The sequence below is a fragment of the Diceros bicornis genome, chromosome 2 (genome assembly GCF_020826845.1).
Source record: "Diceros bicornis minor isolate mBicDic1 chromosome 2, mDicBic1.mat.cur, whole genome shotgun sequence".
In the NCBI taxonomy this organism is placed as follows: Eukaryota; Metazoa; Chordata; class Mammalia; order Perissodactyla; family Rhinocerotidae; genus Diceros; species Diceros bicornis.
In genome coordinates, this window is record NC_080741.1 from 80,961,057 (window position 1) to 80,987,071 (window position 26,015).

The following is a 26,015-nucleotide window of genomic DNA, read 5'->3' on the forward strand; positions in this document are numbered from 1 at the left end:
ACTTCTCTTGCACTCATTAATAATGCAGGGAGAGGTCATGACTAAATTGGGTGGGGCGGGGGGGAGAGGAGGCACAAAAAATACCCCTCAGCAGTTCTGGAGACACGCCAGAGCCAAAATAACCCCTGTGCATTCTCTGACCGATGAGGGATTCAGCAGGAAACATAGCATCCACTCTCTAAAGCCCACAAAGCCATGTTTCTAGCAGCATCACCTTCAGTGGTGTGACAGGTGTCATAATAGTGGTGAAATGCTGTTGGACTGTGCTGCCAAATGGCAAGTGAAACCCTGAGAAAAGTCAGGAATGAATTTGTCTACTTCGAATGACCTGCCTTCCTGTTTCTTCCCCAAGGGCATATTGAGTTGTGTGATGCTGTTGGTGAACTTTGAGGAGAGGCTCCCTTTCCCAGTCTACTGGCCACCTGCCTAGCAGGATAATTTTTTTTCAAATCTATCTGATTATACTCATCAGCTTTTAATAAGGAATAAGCTGAAGTAGTGCAGAAGCGAAAGAAAATTATTGGCACCAGTGTTCATTTGTGGAGTACATGGGTCTTGATTTGAGTGGCAGTGGGGATCAAGGAGAGCTTTTCTGACTGTTGAAGAGTATTCAGAAGTTTCTTCTAAATTATTCATTCTCAGAAGTATGGTCCTGGACCAGCAACATCACCGTCGCCTAGGAACCTATTGGAAACGCAGATTCTCCAGCCACCCTTCAGACCTACTGAGCCAGAATCTCTGCACGGGGTGCCCAGCAATCTGTGTTTAACAAGGCTTCCAGATGAGCTTGGTGCACGTTCAAGTTTGAGAACCTCTGTTCTAAATTAAACCAAAAAAACTGGAAGAGGGAGGACTCTCAGGTTACCTAAGCTTTCTGGCAGATTTTCCTAAGTCTTCTTGTGGATGAGTGGACAGCAAGACAAGCTTATGTCTCAGACAAGCTCATGTCTCAGACACTTATACGTAGATGGAAAACTTAACCATCTGTTGGTCAATACTGAAAAAAACAAGTTATTTTGTTTTGCTTAAGCAGAACACTTTTTTAAAGTAAATTGTCCTGTAATATCTAGATTACAAGTGGAAAACTGAAGGTTAGTGAAGTTTTGTCTGTAAAAAGTATATACACACACACACATACGTGTAGTGTACATATATATGTATGTGTATATCTTTTGCAGACAAAACTTCACTAACCTTCAATTTTTTCCAACAATTGTCCTTCTCAGAATCACCCCAGGCTCCAGAATTATCCTGTGTCCTCCTAAGCCACACACCCTCCCACTCCTACAACTCCCTTCCCCATAGTAAATGGGAAAGTAATCTAATTACAGTAATTCCCAATAAAGCAAACACGATAGGCAGAGTCCTCCTGCCAGAAGAGGATGTGTTTTTAGAAAGGACGTTATTACGCAAATGAATCCTAATTTGCAGAATTCTGGGGGAAATAAGTTTGAGCAAGGACCTTTTGCTGATGATGAGCTGTATGGCTATTGCCGTAATGACAGTCCCTGATTTCAGAACCCACTTCTCGGGGGCTTTCAGGTTGCAGGACTCAGTCTAACTATATGTCAACTAAACAGTACCATTGGCCAATGTTTAATAATTCTTAGTCTACATTTATGTTTGTTGTGTCAGAGGATAAACACTTTTAGAGGTCTTAGTAAGTAAGTATTGTCAAATTACCCCCCAAATAAGCGTCTCTGTGTGATACCCATCAGTGTATGAGTGTCTGCCGCAGTTCACCCCCCCCCCCCAATACTCACTGGACATTAAGGGTATTCTCACTTTTTTTTCTTTTTTGCCTATTTGATAGCAAAAGGGGGTGAGGGAGGGGAATGGACTCTGATTTGTAACTTGCATTCTTATACCAGTCTCAAGGTACAGAATTCCTCTAGGGCAGTGGTTCTCAAACTTTAACATGCAGCGGAATCACCTGGAGGGCTTGTTAACACCCTGAGTCCTGTGCTCCACCCCTGGGATTGAGATGCTGCTGGTCTGGGGACCACCCCTTGAGAGCCACTGCTCTAGCAGATACATAATTATGTGGATGGATGGGTGAGTGAAAGGACAGGAGGGAGGGAGAGAAGGCGGGTATTTGGGGTAGATGCCTCTTCAGTTTTACTAATGCTAAGTTGCTGTTCATCCTCGTAGTAGAGATGTCCTTGGTGCTTCACATCCCTGTCAACACTTGCTATAGGGTGACTTCTTAACTTTTCCAACGTAGTGAATATGAAGAGGTATCTCACTGTGGTTTAAATTGGCTTTACGCTGATTCTTAATGAAGTTGAGTATTTCATTTTTTATATGTATATTGGCCATATTTGAGTTTCTTTTTTTATGTGTGAAGTGCCTGTTCAAGCTTCTGCCCAGTCCTCCATTGGATTTTTCACCTTCTTCTCTTGGTTTGTAGGATTTTTAAAAGCGTAGTCTGGATACCAGTCCTTCATCAAATATGAGTTGCAAACATTTTCTCCCAGTTTGTGGCTTCTCTTTATGATATCTTATCTTTATGATATCTTCCAATGAACTAAATCCCTTAATTGAACGTTGTCAAATATATCAGTCTTTTCTTATGGTTTGTGCTTTTAGTCTCTGTTAGGAAATATGTTCTCTACCTTAAAGTTGTAAAGCTACTCTCCTATATTTTCTTTTAAAAGTTTTCCATAAATTTTGCCTTTCACAGTTACTTTTCCTTTTTATTTTTTTTTTTGGTGAAGAGGATTGGCCCTGAGCTAACATCTGTGCCCATCTTCCCCTATTTTGTATGTGGGACCCCGCCACAGCATGGCTTGATGAGTGGTATGTAGGCCAGCACCTGGGATTCAAACCTGTGAACTCCAGGCCACCAAAGCTGAACGCATGTACTTAACCACTACGCCACCGGGCCGGCCCCCACAGTTACTTTTTTATAAATGGTGTAAGGTTGGAGTTGACTTCATTCTTTGAATATGGGTCTTCCAGTCCCGTGTGGAGAAAAGCCCATCTCTTGCCCATCACTTCCCTGGGAGATGGGGGCTGTTTCTTCCCTTTCTGTCCAGGTCCATTTGTTCCCCCTTCACCAATATCGCACTAACAATGTCTGTGTATCATGCTATAGTTATATGCAGTAATTTTTGGTCCCTGGTAAAGCAGGTACCTCCCCGTGCCCCCTTCTTCTTCTTAGCTGTTCTTGGCACGCCATTCATCCGTGGACATGTGATGTTCAGCTTGTCAAGGTGACATATTGGTTGTGTTCTTCTCAAAGTGGGTGGTGGTTTTACAAGTATTCATTGTAGCATTCAATATTTAATAAAATAAAATATTAAGAAGAGACCCAAGAAGAAATATTTTAAAAGCACACCCCGCTCCAAATTCTGAAGGAAAGTAAATTAGAAATAGTAATGAGAGGGAGGAAGGGATTGGTTGGCTATAAAGATCTTTCAAAGTATAAAATACTGCTTTTTTTTTTTTTTCAACGTAAAGCATTCTTCATCTGTAAAAGAATTCTCTTGGGGCCGGCCCAGTGGGATAGTGGTTAAGTTCGCGTGCTCTGCTTCGGCGGCCCAGCGTTCACAAGTTTGGATCCCGGGCACGGACCTACTCACCACTCATCAAGCCATGCTGTGGTGGCATGCCACATACAAAAAAGAGGAAGATGGGCATGGTTGTTAGCTCAGGGCCAGTCTTCCTCAACAAAGAGATGAAGATTGACAACAGATGTTAGCCAAGGGGCCAATCTTCCTCACCAAAAAAAAAAAAAAAAAAGAATTCTCTCAAACCATAACATTTGTTGTAACAGAAGGGAAGACATCTGTAGGACTACAGTTGGAACTGGTGTCTTTATAAATTCATTTCCTGAGAGTTTGCATGTTTCTATATAAAGAAGTCTTAAGCAAAAATTTTGTCTTTTTTTGTGAACAAACAACACATAAACCAAATAATGCAAACACTTACTATTAACAGCATTAAACCAATGAAAACAGAGTTAATTTGTCAGACATCTGGGGAGAATAACAGTTTCTTCCCAGTGTGTTAAGCAGTTCACTGTAGCCCAGACACATTCCTGTTTTACCATACATGACGATTAATTATTCTCCTCCCCTGCCCAAAAGTGTCAGTGGTTGTGGCACATAACATTAGGAGTGACATGCATTTTAATAAAAGAAAACTCTAAAGAGTACGAACCAATTTTCCTTTATCAAGCAGCTGTTTTCTATCTGGGGAGTGTGAAAAACCTAGAGAGAAATTACTAGCCTGCATAACAGTATTTCATTTGGCATCAGGAGAAGAAAAGTGGTGGATATTTCCCCCTAGGATCGCAATGGCGCAATGATATTTTATATCTGGGATTCTGTTCCTTTTTTTTTTTTTTTTTTTTGTGAGGAAGTTTGGCCTTGAGCTAACATCTGTGCTAGTCTTCCTCTATGTTGTATGTGGGTCGCTGCCACAGCATGGCTTGACAAGCGGTGTGTAGGTCGCAGGATCTGAACCTGCGAACCCTGGGCTGCCGAAGCAGAGTATGCGAATTTAACCACTATGCCACCAGGCCAGCCCCTGGGATTTCTGTTCCTTTCTATCTAGTGATGAAATGCCTGGCATGATATCTCCATGTTAGATACCAGCTACTGTATGTTGCACTTACCTGCATGTACCGATGTGTTCCCGTTTGGAATAGTTCCTTAACAAGGGGTGCCAAAGGCTCCCTGGCCTGGCATTTTCTCCTTTTTAGTTCCCTCTCTAGCAACTTTCTAAACCTAAGATTTGTAGTAAAGGGCTAGGTGTCTGGAAACTCTCTGGGAATTAAAGTTGGAGTTGTTTAACACGTCAGTCTAATCTCTCCCTCCCCAGTTAAGTTTCTGTTGAGGCTCATCCATGGGGTAGAACCTGAGAGCAAGCTGCTGTTCCCCCAAGAGTGATGGGAGGGAGACAACCACCACGAGAAATCAACATGAAGAGTTAGTGTATCTTTCTTCTCAATTGGCAGTGGAGTTTCAGAATCAACTCTACTCCATATCCAGCCACAGTTAAGAAATGTCCAGAGAAAGGAGGAACAAATTGTATTATTATCCTTGAAATAACAGTGAAGGCCCAAGATTAATACAGTCCAATGATTTGGGGTTTTATGCTAATAATAACAATGATAAATAACTTATCGAGAGTTATTTGCCGTGCACATGGTCTATATACATGTGTTATATACAAATATTCATGTAATTCTCACATAGCCCCTTAACGTCCAGGTACTGTTGTTGTTTCCACTTTACAGACGAGACAGCCGAGGGTTAGTTAGAGAAGTTGACTAACTTGCCTGGGATCAAGCGGCTGGTAGGGGGCAGAGCCAGGATCCTTAACACACAAGGATCAAGCAAGTCACACAGGATCAAGCTTGTGTGACTCAAGCAAGACCTGACTGTGGGCAGGTGCCCTCGCTGATCCCTTCAACACATACTGAGGGGGCCCCTCCAGTGCTCCTGGCATCATGCTAAGTATCTGGCAATATGGTGGAAAGCAAAGTCCTTGCCCTGTGAGGCTTACATTCTGGGGTGGGGGGAGGTGAGAAATTAAATCTTATGCTAATGAGCATATAATTACAGTGTGAGCTCCAAAGGAGCATGGGTATACTACAAAAGCACTGAGGGAAGACCTGACCAGGAAAAGGTGCTCGGTTTTCTCCTCTGTGAAATGGAGGTGTTTCTACAGCCTTAGAGGTTAAACGATGTATCAGTGTGATACCTCACTCAGGTGCAAGTTCATCTTACTGTTTTATTAAAGCTGGAGAGGGATTCCATTTGCAGGTCATCCCAGTTGAGAGTCACCCTCGGGTTGCCCAAAGGCCGGCATTTATTGAGTGCCTACTGTGTTGTCTGGGCCGCATGCCGAGGGAGAGACCAAAGATAGCTCTGTGCTTACAGCTTTCATGGCCTAGTTGAAAAGATGAGTCAGAGACCCCCTTTGACTCAGAGTCTGATTTAAGAAAGGAGACTTGGGTTCTTCTCATGCCTCCGCCATTGCGTAGCTTTGCGCTGTGTAAAGTTCTCTGAGCCTCTCTGAACCTTAGAGTCTTTTTCTAAAGCACAATGATATAAGACCTTCCTCCTAGGGTCTTGGGAGTATCCAGGTGAGCTCTGATGTGTGTGTGTGAGTGTGGGTACCTGGAACCCATATGGCACAGTGTTAGCAGGGAACACTATTATCTATTGTCAAATGAGCCGATCAAGGCTATAAGAACTGAGGGAGAAAGCCAGCATTTCTAGAGGAGGTGGAGGCAGTCAGGCCTCCAAAACTGGGTTAAAGAGAGTCATCACTACGGGCCGAAAGTCTCCAGTGGGAGTGGGGGTAAAGTGATGAGAGTGGATCCAGAAAGACCAACATACATGGACATCGTTGGGTACCATTGTTGCTAAGTCATTTCTTTTAAAGAAACAGTGGATAGCAGGGCTTTCAAGACAAGTATGTAAGGCCAAGGCCTCCTTTAAGAGGCAAAGGAGGAAATATGCAGTATGTTTGAAGGAAATGCTCAGATTGTCACTTGTTCAACATGTTATATATTGAACACCTACGATGTGCCAAGCAGGGACAGCCACTGGCTGTGCTGCAGTGGTCGCAAAACCAACAAGGTGCTGTCCTCACAGTTCTTACCACCCAGAGATGGGGAGAGACATCGTCAAGTTATCACAGATGAAAATGCACCAGTGACCAGCACTGTGAGTGGCCAGTGCCAAGCACTAGGGGGCACCTGGAATGGGGGGTAGGACCCAATCCTGGCAGCGAGGCTGGGCTGCCCGACCATCTGAACGTGGAGCGGTTGGTATTAGCCAGGCCGAGGCTCTAGGGCAGAAGGAGTCCTGGGTTTATAGGAAAAGCGTTTCATTGGTACTACCAATGTCTCATATGCTGTCTCGCATCCAGAGAGGGCTTGTTTCTAGGGTGCTGTCCCAGGCCTGCCACAGCCTCACTGAGCTAAAGCAGATGAAAACACTTTAGAAAGTATAAAAGTGCTGTGTAGATGGTGGTATGACTCTATGACATAAATTTAACAGAAGAAATGTTTTGGGAGAGCATTAAAAATGTTAACCATGTTCCCTCCAAACTAAAAAGCTAATGAAGGGGTTGAGGGAACATATGTTTTCCAATTACAATTTTTTTAAAATATATATTTAGGGGCCGGGCCAGTGGCGTAGTGGTTGAGTGCACGTGCTCCGCTGCTGGCGGCCCGGGTTCGGATCCCGGGCGCGCACCGACGCGCCACTTGTCAGGCCATGCTGTGGTGGCCTCCCACATAAAGTGGAGGAAGGTGGGCACGGATGTTAGCTCAGGGCCAGTCTTCCTCAGCAAAAAGAGGAGGACTGGCAGATGTTAGCTCAGGGCTGATCTTCCTCACAAAAAAACAAAAAGAGCAAAAATATATATATATATTTAGAGTTAAGCATTCATATAAATAAAAAGCAGTCTATATTACACGCAGATAGAGGCTGTATGCCAAGCCTAAGATAGCAGTTAGGACAAGTATACGGCCAGAAATTTCCTCTGGACACACACAGCGGATGTTACCACTGCAAAACACGTTTTTCAGCGAGTTCATCCGTGAGGCAGGATGAAATGAGGTCAAAGAGAAGCTTCGAGAGCTCCAGATTCTTGGTTTCTAACTCAACTAAGAAAAGGCTTAAAGGAAAAATCCTTGACCCAAACAAAAGCGGGGAGAAATCTTAACTGTTGCCTAAAGCAACTAAAGAAAAACAGCGTGCTCCTGTGGCTGCCCTCTGCCGCTCCGTGTGATGGGGGTCCATATTCTCGCCGCCAGCGTTCTCATTTCTTTCCTTTTCTCAGACCCACACACCATTTTGCTGAAACATAGCTGTGAGTGTATTTCCACCCAGCTGGGCACACTTGCTAACTATACTGAAGCCTCAGAACTACAGATATCACCCCAGTCGTCTCCCTCTCCTCTCTGATAACTTTACTCTTTAAAAAATTTGTTACATTCTTTTTCCAGCTTTAAGTTTGACATAATCAAAATCATATACACATATTTCTCTCCCTTTCTCTTTCTGGAAAACCCCTACATTTTCTTATATTCTAACTGTATTATCAAGTGTTTTGTTTGGTTCATTAATTCCTTGCCAGATGATTTGCTCCTAGTAGATTTCTAGCAAATTCTCTCCATGTCTAATAAATCATCTTAGAAAATCCTTCAGGTTCTTCTCTGTCGTAGAGACTGGAGTCCACACGCTAATTCCTGGGCCCCTACAAACAGTTTTATTCTCCTTCCTCTCACAAAAGCAACCCCATTAGCTTCATTATTAAAACTTTCTAACAATTCGACAGCAGAGGAGAGATTTCACAATTGTGCTTTGGCCAACCTCCCTTGAGAGTATTGCAGTATTCCGCGGCTCACTTCGCTGGAATATGCTCAAGGTTATTTTGTCATCTAAACAAAGTTTCTCCCGGTGGCCACAGGCGAGGGGTCCGTCTCTCTGTCCCCTGCTGGACCTGAGGGTCAGAGGGATGTCTGAAGGACCCGCTACTCTGATGTGATGCTTCCATGTAACCAAAACTGAGAGCAAGGAAATGAAGTGAAGGAATTTTAACCGAGTGTCCATGGGGTCTGAAAGGATTTGGGGAAATAGTTCTGGCTCCCAGGATGTGACAGAATTGTCGGAGCAGGGGATTGTGGAATTGTTTCTAGAAAGGCTGTGAGTTCATACTTTCCACAATCATCTTTAATTTTGTTTTTTATTTCTGTTCAGTTCAGCAAACTTATCACGGATCTCGTATATGCTAGGTGTTCTTTGCAGCTAAAATATGTAATTATTCTGCCATTCCTATTGCCCAGAATTTAATCACCAAAAAAGCGAAGATCGATTATTATAATGTGGTCATATTTTAAAGCCCTTCAGTGCCTGTGAAGTCAAGAGGGAGAGTCATTTTGTTTCCTATTTTAGAGGTGATAAATATCCTGGGATGTCATCATTATTCCTTTTGCGCCATTTATAAATCACATCTATAAATCTTGGAGAAAGAAGTACCAACTTAAGTTTACTTTTGACTCATAAAGGTTCTAAACCTTCCCAGTTTCTGTCTCTTCCACGGCAGACATCTCCGGAGTCAGGCATTCCTGCTCACTTCCACTGGCTCTTCTTTCAAAGCCAATATTTCTAGAATTCTGCGTTAAGTTCTCACAGTGACCATTAGATAACTGCATATTCCAGTGGAGATAACTTTGTATAAATTCTATCTATTGATATAAAGTTGTCCCTGGTCTCTGGTCGCAAGGGAGGGTCTCAGCGAACTACGAATATTTGGCAATCCAATAAAGATATCTCTGGATTCATTATTGTATGTAAGCACTCCTAAGTGGACAATCATACATATTACAGGTGAAATGTGAGCTGGTAGGATGAAGTGTTTTGTCTTTTAGAAATTTTATTCAAATTTAGAAATACATCTTAACTCAGTATAAAAAGAGGCACATATTTTCTCCTTTAACCTCAATTTCCTCAACAAATCAAGGAATAATTAACAATTAAAAATAGAGAATTTGTCAAGGTTCAGGACAAACACAAGGTTAGTTTTTGTACTTTAATCATGTCAGCTAGATAAGCACTGAAATGGCACCCTCTCCCCAGCACCACACACACGGCATCACTCTCCAAAATGATCCTGTGGCATAAAACACGGAGTCTGGCCCCCCGCACTGAGACGCGTGAACAACACGGGCTGTGCTGCTGACTGCGGACTTCAATTCTGCACTGTTCTTCGTGGGGAGAATTAGGAGGCAAAAGAAGATGAGGAAGATTTTCGTAATGCAAATGCTGACAATTACCCTCATATACCACTTTAAACTGTTGCTGTCCAGTAAAAGTCAAAACTAAAAATCCAGGAATTCTGTGAAGGGGTGCTGTTTGGATTTTTTGATACAGTTCTAAATCACCAACAGCGTGGGACAGCCCGTGTGAAGAACAAAGAGATGTAGGAACCAGTGGGTGGAGCTCCCCTGTTGAGGCTGCGGAATGTGAGTCCCATTTTGCAGAAGGGGTTGTTGACGTATAAGATTGAGTGGCTTTTTTTTTTTGTGAGGAAGATCACCACTGAGCTAACATCTGATGCCAGTCCTCCTCTTTTTTTTTTTTTTTTTTTTGCTGAGGAAGATTGGCCCTGGGCTAACATCCGTGCCCATCTTCCTCCACTTTATATGGGACGCAGCCCCAGCATGGCTTGCCAAGCAGTGTGTCCGTGCACGCCCGGGGTCCAAACCGGTGAACCCCGGGCAGCCGCAGCGGAGTGCGCGCACTTAACTGCTTGTGCCACCCAGCCGGCCCCAAATTGAGTGGCTTTTTTAATCAATTGGCAGAATAAACCATTCTTCCTCCTGTAATCTAACCTCCTGGTTTTCCAGCAAAGGGTGGAGCTGTGGGATCCCAGAGTCTGAGGAAGCAGAGTCTCCGGCAATAAGGAGCAGCCTAGGTGGGGCAGGGGCAGCAGGTGGTGTCATGGTCCCCTCACTGCCCGCGTGTACTTGTGAGCAAAGCCGCCAAGAAGGGATAGTGACTTGGATCCTGACCATTACAGAGAGCCTGTCCTCAGGGGATCAACTAGTAGAACAGCGAGTTCTCAAGAAGCCTAGCGCCTGCCTATGTCTTGATTCATTTCAAGTTTGTGAAATTTGCTACTTGCATTTGTTTTTCCTTGATATTCACACCTCAACAGGTATTTTAGCTTAGCCAAGAATGCTGTATTTGGAGGTAGGAAACCAAGTTCAAGCTCCCCAAACTGCTTTGTAATAGTATATAAGCCTTAGGCAAGTCACTTAACGCTCTGGAGTCTCGGCTTTCTGTGAAAAGGGGAATAACTCACACAGTGGTGGGGCGGGCGCCACTCCTCAATATCTCTTTGCTCTGCTTGGGCCACTTCAGATGCCTCCTTCCTAGTCTCTTCCAGTCCATTCTTCACACAGTAGCCAGCTACTATGATCATGTTTCTGAGATGCAAACCTGAACACGTATCCTCTTAGTCCTGTCAATTGTACACCCCCACTCTTACATCATCTCAAAATCAAAGTCCTATCTGTGGCCTCCAAGAGTCAGCGTGGTCTGTGCCTGCCCACCCCTCCGGTCTTGTCACGTCACAGTCTGTATTCCACCTATCCTGACCCTCATGTGCACCTGGTTTCCTCCAACCCCAGGACCTTTGCACATGCTGCTCCCTGTGTCTGGAATACTCTCTTCTCTTTTCCTCTCCCATAAATCTTGTCTATTCTTCTGATTTGTGCTCAACATCTTTTCCTTAGGGGAGCCCCCTCTTCCCAACACCTTCCCCCCTACCCCAGCCAGGTTCTCTTTCCTTCCCTCAGTTGTGGGATTATTAGCATCTGTCTTCTTTACTGGACTGTGAACTTCTGGGGGCAGCTCCCAGTTCTAGTTTTGCTTACCAGTGCATGGGCAACCCCAGGCAGGGTATTGGGCACAAAGTCATTCTCAATATTTACTAGACCAATAAGCACATGAATAAACAATTGAATATAAAATGCCTAAGTATAGTGCAGTGTACATAGAAAATACTCAAAGTGTTAGACAACATTATTCATTCAAAGAAGTAAAAGATAGAATCTCCCAGCTCTTATGGATCTGTTCCTCAAACTTTTAGTGTAACCTCAACAGTGGTTTGGAATCTTTTTTCTGTTTTGTTTGTTTTCTGTTTTCTACCAAAAGAAACAAAATTATGATGTATATCACTTAGATGAAAACTAATTTTGGCTCCTGCATTGCCAACTAGTTGATCTTATGATTTACAGACAATTTAGTAAAACTTCCATCAAAATGACTGGATGGGATCCTTGAAGAAAATGCTGTAAATATTAAACTATGGTCCCAGTGGTTTAAGAAAAAAATCAGTTGAAAAGGGCCTGGTGACAATATGAAAATAAAACTACCCCTGAATGTTGAGAGAATGGACTAGTTTTTCTTTTGTTTTCATATAATAGTAATCATTAGTTGGCTTGTCCATGATCAACTTTCTAAATAAATCAGGATATATCTTCTTAAGTACCTCCAATTTCCTAAATAGCTTTTTTTTTTTTTTTTTTTGCTGGAGAAGATTTGCCCTGAGCTAACATCTGTTGCCAATCTTCCTCTTTTTAAAAAAAAATTTTTTATGTGAGCTGCTGCCACAGCATAGCCACTGACAGATGAGTAGAGTGGTTCCAAGCCAGGGAACCGAACCTGGGTCGTCGAAGTGGAGTGTGCTGAACTTGAACCACTAGCTCATTGGGGCTGGCCCTAAATAGCATTTTTAAACACCATTCTTCTACACCAGGGAAGAATTCAAAATATCATCCAAAGGCTAAAGGTACTTGATGGTAGGATCAACTTTAGGTTTGAGTTTTCCTGGCATTCATTGGTTTGTTACCTGACCTTCACGTTGTTTAAAGATAGTTAGGAAATTTCATAGTCTTGTCAAGAGGGGCAAATAAAGCACAGGCCGTTAGGGCCAATAAGCATTTTTCAAAATTTGCTTTCTTGGCCTGGCCCCTCTTTAGGATTCAAGGGCTTCTAAATGTCTGATGCTGCTTGCTACCTTCCTGCTCAAGAGTTTTCTGTTTTAACAAAAGACTAAGGTTACTTTTTCCCTAATTGGACTATTTTAAATGGTGTTCCATTGCCAGAGTTTCACAAAATGCCTTAGGACATTTGTGGGACAGACATGCTAAAATTTGATGAGACAACTTAGTGAGAAAAAAATAGATTCCCCTCTGCTTTCAGCTTCTCTGCAATTAAGTAGGAAGAGGTTGGTTAGTGAATATCCAAAACTAGTATTTTCTCCACTCTGCCCGTTAAACATGGTACCATTATCACGGTGAGTTCCCGGCAAAGGGCAGTGGCTTAGCCAGCGTGGTTCAGCATGGCCGAGCTCACCGATTCCCACCAAGGCACGGACAGTGAACGTCCTCCTTTGGTGAGCATCTTTGTTCTTCTCACCTGAGCATTCTTCCTCATCTGGGGCCCACCTCTCGCTCATCAGACTGTTCTTCTTCTCTCCACTCCCCCATCTTGGGATCATATAATCACCTGTTAACACCTAACCTTCTCTTTTGTTCAGGGCTGAGGTCAGATAACAGTGCTCTTGCTGTGTAGCTCAACGGTTGGAGGGTCAGAGCATGCACCTGAAGTGGGGCAGCCACGGTTCAAACCCCACCTCCACTGCTCATGAGCTGCTCAACTTCTAGGAAGCTGCTAAGCTCCACGGGCTTTTATTATTCTCATCTGTAAAAACGGTACCGTTGACTTTCCCATTGACCTTCTTATTGTGAAGATGGGATGGAATCACGTGTGTGAAGGGCAGTCCCTGGCACCGCGCAAACACCAGGACAAGGAGTTCAGGGTATTACATCCTTGAGATGGAGCTAGGAACCAGAACAGGCATCCTTCCCACAGGCATGAGTGTAACATCACTTCTTTTTATGGGTGTTCTTATGTGATTTATTTGGAGTAAAGTTTTTACTGCAGTTTGGCAGCTGGAATGTTTAGGAGCCCACATCCGGGCCAGTGTCGCCTGCAGAGTAGGAGCCAGACCCCCTCTAAGCCCTTTACAGCGAGACTTCACAACTCTGTTTACAGATGAGGCACAGGGGGAGGAGGGAACTTGTCCGAGTTTGTAGGGTGAAAACAACGGCTGACACTGGGCCTTGTGCTAAGAGTTTTCCTTTAATTAAACTGTTTAATTGTCCCAGAAACCCCCGGCGGTAAGTCCTTTAATACCCATTTTCAGTTGAGGACACTGAGGCACAAAGAAGTAGGATAGAGTAATTGACCCAAAGTCACACATCTGGCACATGGCAGAGCACGGATTCAGACCCCTGTGTGTCTCACCCCAGAGCCTCGACAGTGCTCCGTCTCAGGCGTGTTACTGAGCCTTGATTACCACTTTATCAGTGCCTGGCGCATAGTGGGGTCCCTAATAGTTCTTCGAATGACTGAGAATAGATAGCTAACATTTATTGAGCACTCACTGTGTGCCAGGGCATGAACCCTAACTACTTTCTATGCATAACCTAATTAATTCTAACAGAAACCCAGTGAGTTAGGTCCTGCTGTTAACCCACTTTACAGATAAGAAAACTGAGGCACCAAGAGGTTAACATGCTAAAGGTGATACAACCCATAAGTGAAACAGCCTGCATTTAAACTGAGGCAATCAAACCCTAGAGCTGAAGCTTTCAACCTTAAAGATGGACCCTCATCACGCATGGGACTCCTATCTGTTCTTGCTCATCTCCATGCAGTAGCTCTTAGAATCTTCTCCTGATTTGAAACTTAAATGACTGTGGTGGCATAAAACATCATTAAACATTCTTTTAAGTTCTGTGTGACAACAGTTCTGTCAATGGAGTAATCTTCCTATGTGTCCTTTCTCTGATGCTTAGAGACTTGAGGGTAGAAATTTTATTCCAGCCAGCCCTCTAGTCTTGGAGGAAAACAGCTAACAGATTTAAGTTTATATGAGATATTTATGAGACCAATATGAAGTTTACACCAGGGAGATGGAAATGACATAATAAAACGGTTTCCATAAGGCTTTGGGTGTGATGCTTGCAAAAACCTAAGCACTCCTTCTTCCTTCGATTTGTGGCTGTATTTGCTGTTACAGTAGGAGATAATGCCAATATGGATCGTTAAAGGCAATAAAATCAACATGTAGAAAGAAGCAGCACTACTTCTGAACTAAGCGTGCATCTCCCAGTTCAAGGTGAAAGGCACCGTTATCTTGGATGGACTGTCTGCAGATGCACAGACGCTCTCTGTGCCTCTTGATTTCATCTGTAAAATGGTGATGATAGCAGCACCTCCCTCATGTGAAGATTGCATGAGTAAATGTATGCAGAATGTTTAGAATCAGTCCTAGTCTGGCACAGAGGGAGTGCTGCGCCACTGCTGGCATTATGATTGCAGTGTCAAACGCCAGCATTTTACTTCAAGTATTCTGGCCACTCATTAGATGCCAAGGTGAGCAGTGAAGCACAGAGAAGCAGCTCTGTTCTTTCTCAGACTGTTCAACCTGCAAGTACTCAGGGAGAACACCTTGTTAAAACCCTTTTGGTGTAGGGATGAGGTAACTGAGCACCCAGCAGTCCCCTCCATGTGTCCAGGGCTCAAATGCAAGTGTCCATAAGCCAAGTCGTCACACGCTTCCACTACACCAGTCTCCTGCCCTGGACAGCCCAAAGCGGGACCACTGCCAGCCTGTCCGACACTTGAGTGTGAGTTAGAAAAAGACCTCCCCACTTCCTCTGGGAGGACACGACCTGTAGCCCACCCACAGTACTCACCTCCTTGCCTGGGTACCTTGCTCACAGCTCAGCCCACACAACCATAAGCAGTGATCCTGGAGACAGAAAGGGAGAGGGGGATGGAGAGCAGAGAGAGAGGAGCGAATTGTCTGAGAAAGAAGCCATTTTGCCTGTTCTGATTTTCTGTGAGGTCTACAAATTTGGTATTTCTTCTCTCTTTCCTCTATATTGGCAAGGTTTTCTGTTTGCACTTGAAGTGGCCCCACCCTGTCATCCACAGTACAGAACCCAGAGACTCCCAGAGCTTAGCTAGAGCCCCTCATTCCTTTGCAGATGCTCCACGACCTTTCTGGACCTCCTTTTTTCCGTTCTCCAAAAAGCACAGGATACTTTCCTTGATACCATGATGATCACACTGAGAAATGGTGCAGTATAAATTGAAAATCAAATACGTGTCTTACCCAATATATGTGTATGTAAAAAATACATAAAATATAACACGTTTAATTCTTGTTTGGAATCTGAAAATTATGAAGTAGACTCAATCAGGTTTGTGTTATACTTAGCTACACATATAAGTTCACAGAGCAGAAAATGTTGAGTTTTTGTTTTAAGAGTAAAAAGTACCATGAAATTCAAACAAATGTGCTCAAGAGGGAATGTGGCTGTCTACAAACGAGTGAACAGGTGACTCGGGATAAATATTCGCGAGCCTGCTGCATGCCAGCTGCTATACTAAGCTCTGGGTGTAACGTGGTGAATAAAACACACAGTTCTTGCCCTCATGGAGCTTAGGGCCTGGTGGGAAAATATAGTCAAGCCAGAGAAAAACAACTAACTGTGTAACTACACATCAAGAAGAAGCTGTGAAGGGTAAGAGCTCATTTGACTTGGTGACATCTTAACTGTGTGAATGTTCTCCAGCATCTCTAAACGCATGTGTAGAAATGGGGAGGCAGCTGCCTGGATTAGAGAGATTTGTCTGGGTGTTTCGGGATAACTAAGAAGGAATGAGAGAAGGGCAAGGATGGTTGAAGGTATTTGCAAAATGTCTTCCAGGGATAAACAATGATGTACTGTGGAATATAACAGACCAAATTTAACTGACTTGGAACCTGAGACCAGTTCCTCCTCCAGAGGAATTAAATATACAACTGGAAAAGACACGAGTTCTAAAGAAGAACTTGGGAGACGTAGAAAGTAGGGAGATTTAGCTCTAGAAACACCTTGTTTCCATGTACTCACCACCTTTAAGATAGTAAAAATGTGGACATTAATTTTAAGATGCAAAGTGATTCAAATATATTGTAGTTGAATGGCATTTGGATGCCATGACTTAAAGTGAGATTTTGGGGTGATGACATCCAGGCTTCCAAAAGGACATAAGCAAGATATTGTTGATTAAGGTAGGATTTTTACCTGAGAAGAAAGCATCTTATCATATTTTAGGACTAAAATTTAAATCTAAGTACGTATCTGATTTTTAGCCTCTGTTTCTTTAAGATATGTCACCTATTTTATTATTCAGAGGGTCGTAGCCAGGTATAGTCTATATTTAGGATAAAAAGTAAAGTTTTTAAAAGGTGAGATAAGTACTTAAGTTAGACACAAGGAAGATTCCTCTAACAGCAAAATTACCCAGGCTATAAATTCATCTGTGCAGGGTGCTCAGAATGCAGTAAGGAGGGGATCTTCCGGTTATAGAAATTCCAAATCTAGGGAAATAACCTCAGGACGCATTTAGAAATGACCATGGACAAAACCCCACTGCATCCCTGTTAGAAACCAAGTGTACTCGTACAAATTGAAGTTTTTACTACCTAGGAATTGAGATCTATGTAGGTGTAGTCTATTTATACCTACACATCTCTGAAGTGAGTGCTTTCCACAAAAACACATTAATTTGAACACCATTTGTTCATTACGACTCATATTCCTTTTTAACTACCATAATACCTACATTTTAGATAAGTTGGCCTTCCCTTTATCGAGCCCCGGAGCAGACTATAAATTTGAAATAAATTAAGACAGACAGGACTGTCCTGAATGAGAAAAGATTTTTTTTAATCCAACCTAAATCAGGGCTTGAAACCTTTTACTTTTCGGTATGTGGTGTATTGTCATCTCTTGCTTCCAGTGCAATCAAAGTTTTAATTAGTTTGAAAACATAGGTGTGATATTTTACAGAATGAAGTCACTGCCCCTGTATTTAATTAAATGAACCCTATAAAAGTTGGGTTTTAGCCAGGGGCATAATTTATAGTAGGCTGAATTTAAAATTGCATTAGCACTTTATACCAGGGTCATTTGCACATGTAATGGAAATAGAGGTGATTGCGACCTGCTGATCCTCAAAAACCAAATGTCTTCCCATAAATGCTTATTTTCTAATTCAGAGCGAGTATGGAATGTCTTTTCCAAATATTATATTTTAAAATATTCTGAACTTCTTTCAATTAAGTTGTAGGGAACTTGGCCAGCTTTCTGGGCTCTTATTTTGAAAGGAATCGTCAATACCTATAGTTTCATCAGTGGTATTTCTAGGTCGACACTGAAAATGCAGCCTCTTCCTGGGTTATGGGCCCAGCGAGTGTTCCAATGTGGCCAGTCTCTGAGAGCAGTCTGGCCACCTCGGCCAGATCAGATCCCTTGCTAGATGTCTTGGTAAAATGCTGCCCACAGTGCATTCCATCCAACCATTTCTCAAGAGGCTCGCACGTCCTGTGGTCTCCTTTTTCCTCAAGAAATTCTTCCAGTGGCATCCCATCAGCCAAGAGGGGAGCAAGTCTCACTAAATAACCTTGGTAAATACCTGCTGAATGAATGAAGGACTGAAAGATGGACAGATCGAGTTGTCAGTGAAATTTACCGCCAAATGGAAAAACCCACCAGCTTTGCATTGGTTCTCAGGGCCACGGAAAAGACAGTCACAAGCACCTCACGAAAAGCAGCAGGCATGTCACCCAGGCCTAAATGGACCCAGGTGGGAATCATTCCACACTCTCAGCATAACTGTCTTGTCACAGGAGACCTTACGCTAAAGGACCTATTTAAGGGCCCTTAGTGTCGTGTCATATTTGCGGCAGCGATATTTGCCTTGAGACAAGCTGATTGAATTTTCACCATAATTGCACCTAAGTCCCAGGGGACCAGCCAGAGCCTTAGGTGAATAACTTAAGCCTTTAATTTATAATAAAGTTTGCAATCAGCATTTCTTGTTCCAAAACATTTCATTTACTTGGTTTTAGAGCTGCATAAACTGTTTTAAAAGCAATCTGCTCAATTGGGCGAGTTAATGATATTTAATTTGACCGGGCCAAACGTCACTGGATGAGCATTCCGTCTGTAATTGCAGCCATCACTGCCACCGTTTTGTGTAATGTGGATGTAATGCTAATCCCAGGAATAAAGGGTGTCATTCTCGGCTGGCTGTTGGTGCACCAGAATCGTCACCTCACTAAGTCTCTCGGGGATGTGATTCCGAGATGACAGTGTAATAAGTGTTATGTGCACAAGGTAATTCAAAACAAATTTGGCTGCAAAAATGGATCATCTAGGATGGTAAACTCCCGCCTTGTCTCATCATCTTTTAAGAGAATCTGATGATCCCTGAAATACCTTGTCAAGAAGCCTGTGTGGCAGGAGTCAAGTCTCGTAAAATTTATCTGTTGCACCCCCCAGAGAACCCCAACTCGAGGACTGGAAGTATTAACGTGTATGTTGGTAGCCCGGGAACATGAGGTGGGCAGGGAGCCTATCAGTATACAAATGTCTCTTAACACCATCTCACTAGGCTGCATTTTGCTGCTTTGATTTACAGATTATTTTCTCCTGGGCAAAGGTGACTATTCTGGTATAGGTTCCCCGTTAGCACTGCTGTCTTAGTAAATTCTTATTATTTACATGTTTGGTACTAGAACAGATAATCTCATTAAACTTCAGAATAACCCTAAGAGCCATGACACTATAATTACATTTATTTTAGATGAGGAAACTGAGACCCAGAGAGAATAGTTAAATTGCCCACAGTCAGGTTTCTAGCCCTGGTCTGATCCCAGAGTAGCAGTCCCTGCACACCCCATCCCTGAGCTGTGCAGAAGGAGGTCACCGGTTTTGGTGCAGGGGCTTATTTGAACTGTGTTTGATTAACATATATACATGGCACTGGGCTGCTGAAATTGTTCCCTTGGGCACAGTTGTCAGAAATGCCTTTCTGTGGGACTCAGCCATAAGCGGCAGTGATGTTCTGGTGTGGAATGAGATAGCATTTCGCAGTCACCCCAAAGGTCCAGGCCTCCCTTCGGGTTGGTTTGCCACTGCTCTTTCTGCATCCGAGGCAGTAGAGATGCTACAGTGTTGTTGCAGCAACGCCTTTTAATTATACCCAAAGTGGGACAGAGTCACAAACGCCTTCCTGCTCCTTGTCGTTTTGTGCACTGAGACACAGGGGAGCTGTTTGCCCCCGAGAGTCCTCTCAGCTCAGACCCATCCAGGCGGCTCCTTCATGGTTCATTTTCTAGGTACCATTTAAACATCCGCTCAGTGGTTCTAGTATTGGTTTGTAAAATCTACCCAGGTAAAGCAGTAGTTGCCATCACTTTTCTATAAAAATGAGCTGATTAAGATGCACTCCCAATCGGAAAAGCATTTTCATTAATTCTTTTATACTGATGGAAGGTTGTCTCTAGGAACTAATTAGAATACATTCCTGCCTAATTTTACAATCATCTGTGTGATTTTTACACCTATTTGGATGTTTTGGGCTGCAGGTAGTGAAGATCCAAGTTAAAGTAGCCTGAAGTATACGGGATGTACTATCAAATAGGACAAGAAGTTTTGGGTTAAAGAGGGTCTAAGCTTGGTTAGTTCACTTGCTCAATGCAATCATGAGAGACCCCAGTTCTCCCATTTTTCTGCATCGCATCTCTCAGTATGTTAATTTGGCCTCAGGGACTGGCTCCCAACATGATCCCAAGATGTTCCCATGAGTCCAAGCAACACATGCAGATGACTTCCCCAAAGGCAGAAAAGGGCCATCCCTACCTCGTGTGCTATTTTAAGAATGAACAAAACCTCAAAGTTCCCTAGCAGATCCCCATCCTATCCTGTCAGCCAGAATTACGTTGCATGGCCCTGCCTAAATCCATCACTAGGCAAAAGTAGCAAGACCAAATCCACTGGATAGGCTAAAGCCAATCAAACCTACACCTCAAGTCCCCCTGGAGGGAATGCTCTCTCATCGAGTGGAAAGGAAACAAAATCCGAGCTCTCTTAGTAGAGAGGAAGCAGGGGGAACAAGGAGGGGCACTTCCTGACCAGATACCTGGTCAGCTGTGGTATCTGCAAGACCTAATTGTATGTGTAAAAAGTAAAGATTCCTAGGATGGATTCCTTTTTAGATACAACTGGTAGACTCCTGGAAGGAAATCCCATGTTCATTCCCTTTTGGCAAAAGGCCTCGTGTTTATATATAAATAGAGAAAGTGCAGATTTGACATGTCTTGCAGGACCCATTCAAACTTTTTAATGTCTGAGTTCACTGTAGGTAATTCTGCCTTTGGGATAAGCCATCCCCAGTGACTAGCAAGGGTAGAAGACCAGTGTGGCTAGCTGGCATTGACCACACCCACATCTCCTAAGGGTGCTGTCTGTGGCATTAATTTAACCCAGGGACAAATTTACTATCACATTGTAAATTCCTATATTATTTGACTCTTGGTGTCACACGTTACTGGAAAATAGGGCTCAGATAGTTCTGCCGAAGCATGAATTTCACGGCACTGCAAGGTGCTTTTTAACCACCCACACCCCGCTCATTCCCTCCTGTCCTAAGCTCTCAGTGTTCTGGGCTCTGAGCAAGGAAGAGGTCAAGATGGTCAACTGGTTTGGAAAGCTAGAGAGAATTCCTTTGTGTCCTTTTATTCTTTTCTCAAAGTAGGAAGAGTGAAGACAGTTGTGGTGTTAAACCCTGGTGTTCCCAACCCTCCAGGGTGGAGGATTTAAGAGTTCGGTAGTTTAGCCATTCACTGATTTACTGGTGCACTTGAGTCATTTTGTAGCCCAGAATTCTCGCTCTGCCTAACTCCCTCCCAATATGAGTAAATTACTTAAGTGGATTGAATCCCAATCATTAATAATCTCCACTGGCGTGATTCATTTGGGCTTCATTACACGGAAAGAATCCAACGTCTTTTCTTCATCCCAACAGTTGTTTACAAGGCACTCCAACCCGAGAGTTCTTGTCCCTGTAGGGCCGAAGTGAAAGGACTTAAAAAAAACAGAAAAACAGCTGCATAATCAATACTCGTGTTCTGCTTGGACAAAGAGCAACTGAAGTGCTCTCTACCTCAGAGGATGGACCTAATTGTAGTGTGCTGTGAAGTACAAGATACTGAGGGGGGGAATGTATCTGCCAGACAGGAAAAGGTTCAATGTTTTGATGTTTATACATAAATGCTAAAAACATGCATATTGAAAGAATGGAATATTAATCTAAGAGATTTAAATTCAGGAACTCCTATGTTAAGTGACATGAATTTGTGAGTGTTGCTCTCCAGAGATTTGAGAAGCTGAGGAACTTATGCAGACATATATTCTGCAAAATATGATTCCTATACCATCATTTTATATTTGACTTTAAAAAGCAAACCAAGTGCTTGTGGAATAATATTGAAATATTTCAGAGCCTGATAACTTTCAGGCAGGGCAGCCATTAGACATTACCAAACTATCAGAACATTATGTCATATTCTTTTGCTGGGGGGCTGGAAAGGGGAGAGTGAATTAAATAGTTGGACTTCCGTGGCACTTGGAATGACTTCATTTTCTAGAAATAAGGTTCTGGCTTCTATTTCCTTTTGTGTAAGCTGTTCTAAAGATAGCCATGTTGAGTTATTGTTTTATTGTACCATTGGAAAGATTCCTGGATGCAGCATCCAACATTCTGACCCACCACTAACTAGCAAGGTGATCTCATGCAGTTTATTTGAGGCTAGTAGAGGAGGGAGATGAACATACTTTCGGTCCTGCCAACTTCCCAGGACTATAATGAGACAACTGTTAAGAGAGATCTTCATTTAAGTCATGCAGTAGACACTAGGCACTCAATTAGTACAGGTATTGAGGATACAGCAGTACCAAAGGACTGTGCACAGTAAGAAACAACACAGCAATAAAGCTAGCTATTGTTTCCCAAATGTCGGCCAAAACGTCAGCCATTTGCGTTCCTCCTTATATCTGCCATATCCACCTATGGCCTGTATTATCATTTACGTAATATTTTCAATTGATTTTTAAAGAAAAGCAAAGGAATTCATTTAAAAAAGGAAACTTCATATCACTTCCATAAAAGGAAAACTAATGTCACCTGATGCATACTGGAAAAAGACACGCCATAACAATGTAATTAATTTCTAGTTAGCTATTATTGCCTGATAAAGGCTCTGAGCCTGATGCTGCTCTTTTCTCTCACAGGCAAGATTAGCAGGTGATGAAATTGTGTTAAAGATATTCCAGTAGGAAGCCAAGACTTCCCTGCTGTGAGATTTATTATTTAATGCCAGATCTGTATACCTCCAAACCCACCCTCTTCCCACCAGGCATTCCTTGGGAAACCTAAAACATAGAGAACTGAAGTTCTCTGACAGCCCCATGTTGTTCTTCCTTTTAGCTGCTTACACAGGAAAACAGTCAATCCACGTGTCAGTCTTGCCAGCTTCTGCCTAATTATAATCCGATCCCATCCTAAATGTTTTTCAACAGGTCAATGGTAAAGACTTATCCAGAGCAACTCATGACCAGGCTGTGGAGGCTTTCAAGACAGCCAAGGAGCCCATCGTGGTACAGGTGCTGAGGAGGACGCCGCGGACCAAAATGTTCACGCCTCCGTCAGAGTCGCAGCTGGTGGACACAGGAACCCAGACTGACATCACCTTTGAGCACATCATGGCTCTCACTAAGATGTCCTCTCCCACCCCGCCCGTGTTGGATCCCTATCTCTTGCCAGAGGAGTAAGTAACGTGATTGTGCATCACGTCTGTTAAGTGTGGTAAAGAAGTGTGATGAAGTTGGTTTTTTCCCTTCCGTGTGGTAAAAAAAATTAATGCGCCTTATAATTTTCCTCCAAGTTGCCCATGTTTAACTTTATTGTTTATAGAGGCAATAAATTGAATCCTGTTCAAAACTGCTCCGACATATTAATTACTTTATTATAACCCTGGAGCAGAGTTAGTCAAATTACATTCTAAGAACAAAATTACTTACAAATGTTGTAAAATTGTTTCAGAATAAAATTTAATCACTGCAAATGGTAATGTGAAGGTTTTGTCGTTATAACTAGAGGGAATGCTGATGGTTCTTTTACATAGACAACAAAGTAAGTTGGGAGTGAAAAGAAAGCCCTGAAGGTTGTGCATTCTGCTTTCTTGGGTCTCATTTCAAACCTAGATCTGTGTAATAAGCCCACATGTGCCCCATATAAGTACTGCATTTACCAATGAAGGAACAGCTGTGATCCCACGCGCCGCATTAATTACTTTACACACGACTCTCCTCTTACCTTGCTTTCTGCCGAGACAGAGTAGTTCAGAGCCTTCAAGCCTTTAAGCCTTCAAGTCAGACAAACCTGACGCTCAAACTAATGTCTAGCCACGCAACTTGGGTAATTTATTTCCCTGGGCTTTATTTTTTCTTTATCAAAATGGGGATGATAATAGTACCTGTCTCACAGGATTGTTGAAGGATTAAATGAAATAATGTATGGAAAGTTCTCAGCATGGCATATGGTAAGCACTCAAATGATAGCGGCAGTCGATGTTAATTTAGTGACTGATGTAAAATATTTAGGGAAAAATAAAGAACAAGAAATTCCTGAGATAGACCCCTGGCTTCGCCCAGTTTAATATAGCTTTTCAAATGTGATTTTGCACATCTGAAGGCAAGATGTCTACTTCCCCCCGCCAGTCTCTCTGGCTGACATTAGAGCTACTCCCGTCTCTTCCCATCTTGCTCCTGGTTCAGAGCATTGACTCGATGCATTGTTTCAAAGGGGATTTTCACCTCTTCTAGGGAAAACCTCCAAGCGATACCCATTGGATTTCTATTAGTAACTCAGTAGCTGGAGTGAGCACACGTGTCCTGTTGGTTCCATCAAATTCCAGACAGGGGCTTGCCTTTTGTTCCATGGTTTTAATGGTTAGCTGTCATTCGGCACCCAGGGCTAAGTCCCCAGGCTTGACAAAGTAAATTTGGCTGCAGCTGACAGCATGTAAAGGTAGAGGAGGGGGCACCCATCTGACATTCACTCACAGTGTGCAAGGCAGTGTGCAGAGAACTGTTATCCCATTTATTTCTCACGACCGTCTCTTCTATACAATGAGGAATTGCAGACTGACTAGTTCTACTCAGCTTGTTGGCAGCTGGATTGGAAGGCAGGTCTGTCTTACCTGAACTCCCAGCTCTTAACCACGATACTCTGTAGCATCCCAGTTGATCCTATGAAACAAGTGGCCAATTCACTGCATACAACCGTTCAAGCCAGTTATTTGACATTATAGACCAAAACTGCCTCTCATTATTGATGAGGCCTTTAAGGCTACTCCTGACTCTCAGATGTTGAACTGTCATGGTGATGGGCCTTTTAAAAGCCAAACCCCTAATTTCCTCTTAAGTCTAGTTAACATGACATGACTTATCCCCAAGGGGCAACTTGAGAAATGTCAGAAGAGTCCAGAGGTCAGACCTCTCCAGGTTCTGGCTACAAGGTCAGAGGACAGCGAGAGCGTGCATTGGGACTGAATGGGGAGTGCTAACTTGATGCTTGAAAGCCCAGGCCCTCCAGCAGCATCCTCAGGATAAAAGCCCCTTAAGTGCAGGCAGCATATTTGCCTGCTGGGTCCAGAAAATTGAAAGCCAGCCCTCGTCTGAATGACCACTCATGTCTGATCTGTTGTTTCAAAACTAAGTGCCTGGGAGGGAAGACCAGAGCCCATTGATTGCTGCACTGACTTTTCAGAACGTGAAGGTTTGGGTCCCCAAACACTCAGAGGCTGAAGCTTTCCACCCGCATCTCGCAACTTTCAAAGCCACTGACTGAGCATGTTATAATTCCCACGGCCTTTGCTCCAGAAGTTCCATTAATGACACTTCCAAAGAGGGGGTGGGTTCGGTGAATTGTTTCACCTATGTTGTCCTAGAGAAACACAAGCTTTCAGTCTCCCAGCTGTGTGTGTGCATGTATACAAACATACACGTATGCATTTTATGCACTGATGTATGTGCATACATTACATACAAGTATGTACATACTAGGTTATGATGCCAGATATATTTCTTGTTGTGGGTACAGTCAAAAAAGTTTGAAAAGACACTGTCCAAGATGATAGCACAGCAGTTTCAGTCACAGCTCTTTGAACTGATCTCAGAGGCCTGCACATGTCTTCGAGTGTTGCCTAAAGTCCAAGCCTTTTTCTCCCCAGAAAGAAAATCTAACAGTGACGCGGTAAGTGGTAAATGTGAGTCTCCTGCCCAGAGACTGAGTTAGAAATTAGTCCTATTGAATCACGTAACTAGTGGGCTAGGGGATGGTCACTGGAAGCAACAAAGCCAGTCCCACTCGCACCCTGCATCTTAACTCCTTCCAGAGCAAACGGACTTGAGTGCAAATGGTGGAAATGTTACAATGGGGGTCCTGACAGTGCTGGGAAACATGACCAGAGAGGTGCGAGCTATGATAGTGCCTGGACCCTGGCAACTG

The 26,015-nt window shown here is 43.2% G+C and overlaps 1 protein-coding gene and 1 long non-coding RNA gene across 3 annotated transcripts in view; one reads left to right on the forward strand and one right to left on the reverse strand.

Moving 5' to 3' along the window:
* Positions 1-26,015, forward strand: part of PDZRN3 (PDZ domain containing ring finger 3) — a 230,744-nt gene that overhangs the window by 185,086 nt on the left and 19,643 nt on the right. For both annotated transcript variants that reach the window (XM_058563691.1, XM_058563700.1), the window contains one exon: positions 23,024-23,271. In XM_058563691.1, the coding sequence (XP_058419674.1) occupies positions 23,024-23,271 (248 nt within the window). The remainder of the gene's footprint in view (positions 1-23,023; positions 23,272-26,015) is intronic.
* The window catches only part of LOC131419046 (uncharacterized), a 319,591-nt gene that overhangs the window by 35,199 nt on the left and 258,377 nt on the right, over positions 1-26,015 (reverse strand). The window lies entirely within an intron of this gene.